This window comes from Chamaea fasciata, unplaced genomic scaffold (genome assembly GCF_029207755.1).
Source record: "Chamaea fasciata isolate MVZ Bird 193981 ecotype frontalis unplaced genomic scaffold, bChaFas1.0.hap1 SCAF_1, whole genome shotgun sequence".
Classification (NCBI taxonomy): Eukaryota; Metazoa; Chordata; class Aves; order Passeriformes; family Sylviidae; genus Chamaea; species Chamaea fasciata.
In genome coordinates, this window is record NW_027094086.1 from 117932372 (window position 1) to 117940110 (window position 7739).

Sequence of the window (7739 nt, forward strand, 5' to 3'; positions counted from 1 at the left end):
TCAAAAAACAGAGCTCAAACAGAAGTGGTCCTGAATGCAAAGAAAAAGTGAAGATAATTAGAGCAAAGTGAGGGATAAAGCAGGTCAGTCAGCCTCTACCAATTTCCACATTTTCTCAAGTAAGAGAGAAAAGCGCAAACAATTGCAGTACCTTTAAAACTAAAAATAAAATAAGTAATCTGTATAACAGTTCAATATAGCTGTGGATTACCTGGCCAAGATCCTAGTGAATGAAGCCAACATCTCAGTCCCTTATGGCAATGACATAGATCCTTACATGGGCCATGATTACAAATTTAGATACATTCAAGAAAGAAAATGTATTTTCACTATAAAGTTTGTATAGGTTTCATTTCCAATGAAAATGAATCACTGCTGGACGAGGCTCCCAGCTGGGAGTCAGCAGAACAGTCTGGAAGTGGGTGGCGTGGTGCAATGTGAACAATCCAGTTTTGGGGGTTTGTTCCATCATTGTTTTTCATTGTCTTGGGCTTGGAGAACACTGGCTGCAGGGAGAGCCTGCTATCTTGTCTTTGTCTCAGGAGGCCACATGGCACTGTGTAAGGAGAGCACCTACCATCTTGTCTTGGTCTCAGGAATACCTGCGTAACACTGCCAAGCCACAGGAACACCCTTCCACCATCTTGTCTTTGTCTCTGGAATAACCACTGTCATTGCTGGGTCACAGGAACGTCCCCCCACATCTCGTCTTTGTCTCTGGAATAACCACTGTCATTGCTGAGTCACAGGAACGTCCCCCTGCCATCTTGTCTTTGTCTCTGAAATAACCACTGTCATTGCTGGGTCACAGGAACATCCCCCCACCATCTTGTGTTTGTTTCAGTGGCCATGCAGATCTAAGTCAAGGTGGTGAACGCCATTTGTGCGTAAAGCACCTTCTCTTTTTGTATGCTTTTGTTATTAATATTGCTGCTGTCATTGTGTATTTCTTACTCCATTGCTGTTTGCTTTCAGTAAATTGTTATCTCAACCCATAGTCTCTCCTTTGTCCCTCCCTCACCAGAGGGGAACAGGGGGAAGTTTAAATCCCAGCTGGTGTTAAACCACCACAATAACTCAAACATTTAAAGATACTTCCCATTTGTCCTCACAGACACGGCATATGAAAACCATCTGTTCTGGTGTGAGGATGCACATTTTCCAGAAAATGCCTTCAAATGTCCACTGTAGATATGCAAAGACTATGTCTATATACTGCTTTGCTGACATTAGAATGCACATTTAAAAAATATTTTCATTTTCCAAATAACAGTCATTCAGTGTCCTAATTCATTTAATCTCCAGCAGCAAGAATTTCTTCAAGGAATTACACATTTGGCTGAATGTAGCCCTTTGTTATTTCAGCATTTCTGTATTGCCAAGCAAATAATTATACAGATTTTACAGCGGTTGTTAAACAATTGGCTACGCAGCAGAAACTCATGTAAGGGATATAATTTTAGTATTTCTGTTTATTAGCGTTTTACTTAATGCTTCTGTTCATGGACTGAGGTCCTATGCTGCTAGACACTATCCAGACACAAAGCTGCTAATCACTTAAGAGAATCCATAGTCTGAATGATTTAATTTATGAATACACATAAATGGTTACTGTAGATGCACTTCTGGAAATATATATTTAAAATGAGCACAATCTTAATAATTTATTATATTTTTCCAATAGTTCACTTTTTTTGCCTTTAGAAAGGGAATTTTTCTTGATGATTTTTACACTGTAATTAATCTATATTGTCCTTGGTTTACTAATTTTGTGTAATCAACAATCCTGGTACCTCACAATTTCATATAAGGTGATTGTTTCCATTTTCAGCAGGATCAAGAAAAGAATACTCTCATGACTTGGGAGTGAGTATTTTCAAGCAGTAGAATGGAGAAGTAATTAAGAAAAGTGAAGATCTGATGCAGTCCTTTTACTACCAGGCAGCTTCTAACTAGAAACATTCTATAGCTATTAGTACCTAGTAACTAGTACTGTGGTTATTGCAAGAAAATAAGGCTGTTGTGAAATCTTAATTGGAAAATAATTGAAAATAACTGTACTTGAACATATAACCTTGGTGGTGAGTTCTTAGTTGCCATGGAGATTGGAAAAGACTTGCAATATAGATATCTAATCTTCACAAAAACGCACAGGGGTACTGGTATACAAAAATACCTTCCCAGTAATTTGGAGCAGTTTCATAGACTGTCTATCATAAATTGGCATTTTAAAAAGTCAGGGCTGTGACTGATATGAGACATAGTGATTTAATCTAATTTGTGAAAAACAAGGAATTGTCATATGCAGCAAGGAACAGAGAACAATCCTGACAAGGCGAACGCAGAGCTGACAGGGACTCCCACTCACCTTCAGGAAAATGTTTAATTGAGATTCAGCTCCAAACAGCACTCCAGAGGAAGTAATCTATACTTTCGTAATGAAACTTGAAACTTTTGCAGATACCCTGTGAGTTTCTTTTGCCATTTGACACTCAAACCCAAGAGAGGAAAATAAACCTTTCTTTTGGGCAGAACCCCCATCATAAAAGTCACAATGGCAGACTTGATTCAGGTGTCCCAGGAGAGTGTCAGTCCCAACTGGAGCAACTGATAGCAGCAGAAAGCCCTTTGAGGGATAAAGGTATGTCAGAGGATGGGCCACTTCTTATGTGAAGTATTTGCCATCCAGTTTTAAGTGACACGAGGGAGACTGAGTCCATGGAGGTAACTCACAGGAACATCTCTAACTGGTTGGCTTCCCTCTAATTAAATAATAATAGACATTGTGATGAACAGTATGATGCAAACTGAATAGAGACACAGACAATCTGATTCTGGTTTGCTCTCTTTTTACACTGCTGTAAAACTGGACTGACACAGTTGCGAGCCAGGCCCCCAGAGTAAGCTACACCTAAAAATTATCATTGTGGTTTGTGTGTTGTCCCATAAAGGACAGGTCTGGCTTAGACATGTTCTGCTGCAGGTTTATGATCTGGATTTAGATCAGCCCCAGATGCTGAGATCCAGGGTTTCAGTCTGAGCTCTGTAAGCTGTGGTGTTGAGAGCTCTTTAGGCTGTAACTAGTCAGATGGCAAAATCCATCCAAGAGCTCTGAGACCATGGCTTAAATTTTACCAAGATCTGTATTAACTGAAGCTGTCTCTTGTTGGATGGCTCTTCAGCTGCCAAAGTAAAACTGTTTTTTGGCTTTCCACCACAGGCAGTAAATCAGGGTAGTCATTCCTCCTTTGAACATTACATAGTTCAAAGAATTAGCAGTGAAGCATGCCAAAAAATAACTGAAATAATATCAGCATGTCATTATTTAATGGAGTTAACCAAATTAACACTGAACCTAGTCAATAAGTACAGAAAACACAGTTTCATTTCTCTTTCTTTGAGACTGTATACTTAAATTAGAGCTTCCAGCTGTCTTTAAACATGTGAAAATGAACACTAGAAAAAGCATTTATTCTGTGTCTAATTTAAAATATTTTCTGGTACACCTTTCCACCATGTCCTGGGAGAAAACCACAATTGTTTTTGTTACAGGACACAAGACACCACTCACATCCCTTGCCCTCCCTCTGGGAAGGGAAGCATATCACAGAATCAATTAGGTTGGAAAAGACCTCTGAGATCATCAAGTCCAGTCTTTGATCATCACCTCAACGAGACCACAGCACTATGTGCCATGTCCAGTCTATCCTTAAACACCTCCAGGTACAGAGACTCCACACCTCCCTGGACATTTCATTCCAGTGTTTAATTACCCTTTCTTTGAAGAAATTCCTCCTAATGTCCAAGCTGAACTTTCCCTCAGGCAGCTTGATAGTAGATACACCTCAGATCCTTTTTAAGAAGTGTGATTAATAGCCCCTCCTGGGCTGCAGATCAACTGGCGCTCAAGTCTCCAGACTTCAAATTAACACCTGAGGCTTCAAATGCAACATTTTTTTCGCAGTGGCCTTACAGCCAGGCTGCTGACGGGTACGGTGGTGCTGGCAGGCATGTCCGACACACCAATCTCCACCTTCCTTCCTCCCATGAGTTTCCTTTCAATACTTGCCACAGAATCACAGGATATTCTGAGTTGGAAGGACCCACGAGGATCATTGCATCCAACACCTGGCCCTGCCCAGGACACCCTAAGGGTCACACCATTTGCCTGAGAGCTCCTTGAACTGTCAGGTGTAGTGCTGTGACCACTTCCCTGGGGAGCTGTTCGAGTGCCCAACCACCCTGGGTGAAGAATCTTTTCCTAATACTGAGCCTAAATCTCCCCTGACACAACTTCAGGCCATTCCCTCGGGTCCTGTCACTGGTCACCGCAGAAAAGAGATCAGTGCCTGCCCCTCTTCCTCCCCTTGTGAGGAACCTGTAGACAGCAATGAGGTCAGTCTCCTCCCCTCAGTCTCCTCTTCTCCTGGCTGAACAAACCAAGTGACCTCAACTGCTCTCACATGGCTTCTCCTCCAGACCCATTGCCACCTTTGTTGTTCTCCTCTGGACGCTCTTTAATAGCTTTATATCTTTCTTGTATTGTGGTGCCCAAAACTGCACACGATATTTAAAGTGAGGCCACACCAGCGCAGAGTCGGCTCCAATTTTATGAGAGACCATGGGGCTAGTTTTGTTCTGGAAGATCTGAAAGCCTCAACTCCTGACTCATTCATCACTTCGGAAGCCCAGTGACCCCATGGCTCTGGCAGGTGGGCTGAGAAGGGGCCTGGCCGAGGAGGGAAGCCGCCTCTCCCGCTCACAAGCCCGGCGCGGGTTCCCTCCCCCTCCCAAGCCCAGCAGCCGGACAGACGGACGGACAGACGGACGGACAGACGGACAGAGAAGGGCGAAGGCAGGGGCGCCCCCCGCCCCGCCGCCCCCGGCACCTGCCGTGACGCGGGCGCCGGTAGGGGGCGCTGCCGCCCGCTCTGCCTCAGGGCGCGGCGGGCCGGGCCGGGCCGGGGTGCGGAGGCGCCGCAGCCGCGCTCACACCGCCCCCGTGCGCGCTGCGCTCCGCGCCTCTGCTCCGCTCCCGCAGCGAGCCCCGGCTGCCCCTCCCGCACCGTGCCCCTGTCCACCTTTGCCGCCTGCCGGCTCCTATGGGCTTGAACCACCTCCCGAAGGAGGCTGGGAGCGTCCCTGGTCTGAGGAACGGAGCGCCCGACCCGGAGCTGGGAGTTCGATAGGAAAGACGCGAGGTCTAGAGGAGAGGTGCGGGGTTTGCAGGAGGAGAGGTTCGGGGGGGGGTGGGGGGGGGGGCGGCGCGGCGGCGGGGACCGAGGCAGGTTTTCCCCCAGAAGTGAAATAGGGTTTTTTACTTACAACGGGTGTCGTACCTCAGGCAGGTCCCGGCGCAGCGCGATCCGCTCGCTGAGCACCTCGTTAAAGCCGTGGGTTTCCAGGCCGAGCGGCCGCTCCCCCGCAGCCCCTTGCCCATCCTGCAGGGGAAGGGACAGCGGCTGGGACTCGGGGCCCCCCTCTGCCTTGCCCTCCGGCCGCCTGCTCTGCTGCTTCACCACGCGATAGCCCTTCCTGGCCTTGCTGTGGTTCCTTTTGCCGGTGGGCGACACGACGGCCATGATCAACTCGTCCTCCCGCAGGGAGATGAAAGGCGATAGACCGTCCAAAGGGTAATACTGCTGGCTCTCCTCCTGGGTTTCCAGCATCTCTTGGGTCTCCACAAAGTCCATCTGATACCCTTCCCGGGGGTTGAACTCCACAGGCTGGAAAGTCCCTTCCTTGCTCTGGTTGCTGGGTGGTGGATTCAGCGTTGTAACCATCAGTAGCAAAAAACCCAGCATCAGAAACAGCAAGAGAAACTGCAGCTTACGTGATCCATATCTGCACTTCTTCCTCAAGAACATACTGTTGGTGACAAAATGATACAGATGGTCATGTTAAATATCACTTGGATCTTCCTCAGATTTCAGTCCTCGGGTTGCACAAAAACCCTGGTTTTCACTATCTGCCAAGAGGATTTTTTTCCTCCCTTCACATTTCACTGATGCCATTTCATGCTTTCCTCTCTATTTACAGAAAAAAAAAATTACAACATTCCTATTAATATTGTACTTACTGTAGTAAAACGTAGCATGGATCCAGTGAGATAAAGTAGATCCTTTAAATACAAAGTCCCAGCTTAGTTAGGAAAGTGCATGCTTTGCTGATTAAAAGAGTAGCTAAAGCTTTGATTTTTTTTTCCCCCTTCTAAAATTCTAAGTCGAAAGAAATCCCGTTTCTCATAGTTTCTTTCCGGAGTAGGTCCTGCTTCTTCAAAGTTTCCAGTTGCTGCTTGGATTGAAGCACTGTATCTGTGAAAGCAGATCTGACAGCTCTCCCCCGTTCAGAGGCTTCAAGTTAACTGTGATCAACAGATGAGAAGTAGTCGGTCCCTGACTTTGTTTCACACATAACTACGGCATTCAGTCAGGAAGCACTTTGCCAGACATAATACAGAGCAATGTGTGCGTCTTTCTCTTGGTCCTAATGCCCTCACTGTGCTTGTCCTGTCAAATCAAAACTTTGCAAAAGCTGTAAGAGGTGAAATACAAGAAGTGAAACGTTGTATTAGAAAAGAAATCAAGGCACACCACAGATTGCTGTACGCTGGAATAGCTGTATTAAGCTGAGAATGCACAGAGCAAGAATCAAGAATTTTATAAACTGAATAAAAGATGGAGAGCACGTGTTTTATTTAAGGTTAGATTTATTAATATGATAATATGTTAGCTGGAGTATATTTCATATCCAATAAATATTTACAGCTGTAGGGATTTTAACAATGTCATAAGGGTGCCAAATTATCACCTGGCAGGCTGAAGTTGTCTCCTCATCCATAAATTTGGTATTGCAGGGCAAGCAGCTTCAAGTTTTCCTTAGTCCAGGAATAATGTATAAAAGCCTGGGCTGGAACAACAACCCCTGACACTAAAAGAGAACAACAACTTCTGTGATTAAAAGGGGAGCTCAGTCTCTGAGGTCTGTTTGCTAATACTGCTGGCATGGGTGCTACTGGGCATGAACTGTGGCATTTTTTTGCTGTGAGATGAGTGCTTGTCCAATGGGAGAAGGGGTGAGACAATCCACGTGCTTCAGCATCATATGCCTCTTGGTCTGGCAGAGATCAGGGATGGATGTAACTCAGGTGTTGCCAACCCTTTTGATGCTGGGGGCATGGGGTGTGGTGGTTTTCATATCTTGCAATATTTGATGAGCAGAAAGCTCCTGCTCCAGGAGGCATGTGATTACTGGAGAACTTCCACATTCACAGATTTAAAAAAAGCCCTACATTTCTAGACATTATAGCTGAAAGAATAGCCTGAAGACAGGCATGAAGTATACTCTGAGAGAAACCAAGGATCGATTATTTTTTACTTTCTTTGCTATTTCTTACTTCCCTCTAAGATGTTCTGTAAGTTCAGACCATGGTTCCTGGTAGACAGCTTCCAAAAAATTAAAAATGAGAGGACACCTACGTTCAAATTAAAATGCATCACAGTCTTCAAAAGCAAGGACGGCATAGAGCACCATAAGATTGCTGGAGGCACGTAGTGTCTCACTTCTGTGTGCACTCCCCTAAGCAGCTTATCCAGAATGCCTTGAGGGAGTGTGACTGGTCTGCTGTGTCTTGGCACCTTCCCTACATCAGCTGTTCTTTAAAATATACAGAACTGCTTTCATCATATCTTGGGCAGAAGGAAGACTGAGCCAATATTTTCATTACTTCACCATTGTAT

General features: G+C 45.3%; 1 protein-coding gene and 1 long non-coding RNA gene across 2 annotated transcripts in view; one reads left to right on the forward strand and one right to left on the reverse strand.

Annotated features, from left to right (window-relative positions):
- The window catches only part of GALNT15 (polypeptide N-acetylgalactosaminyltransferase 15), a 28904-nt gene extending 22784 nt beyond the window's left edge, over positions 1–6120 (reverse strand). Inside the window, exons 1-2 of the mRNA XM_066194836.1 lie at positions 6080–6120; positions 5326–5868 (exon numbers count right to left, since the gene is read on the reverse strand). Coding sequence (XP_066050933.1) covers positions 5326–5867 — 542 coding nt within the window. The 5' untranslated portion in view covers position 5868; positions 6080–6120. The remainder of the gene's footprint in view (positions 1–5325; positions 5869–6079) is intronic.
- LOC136296084 (uncharacterized) lies at positions 4990–6696 on the forward strand. The gene is made up of 2 exons (XR_010722863.1): positions 4990–5214; positions 5345–6696. It is a non-coding gene; the product is annotated as an uncharacterized lncRNA (long non-coding RNA).
- Positions 6697–7739: the final 1043 nt, after the last annotated feature.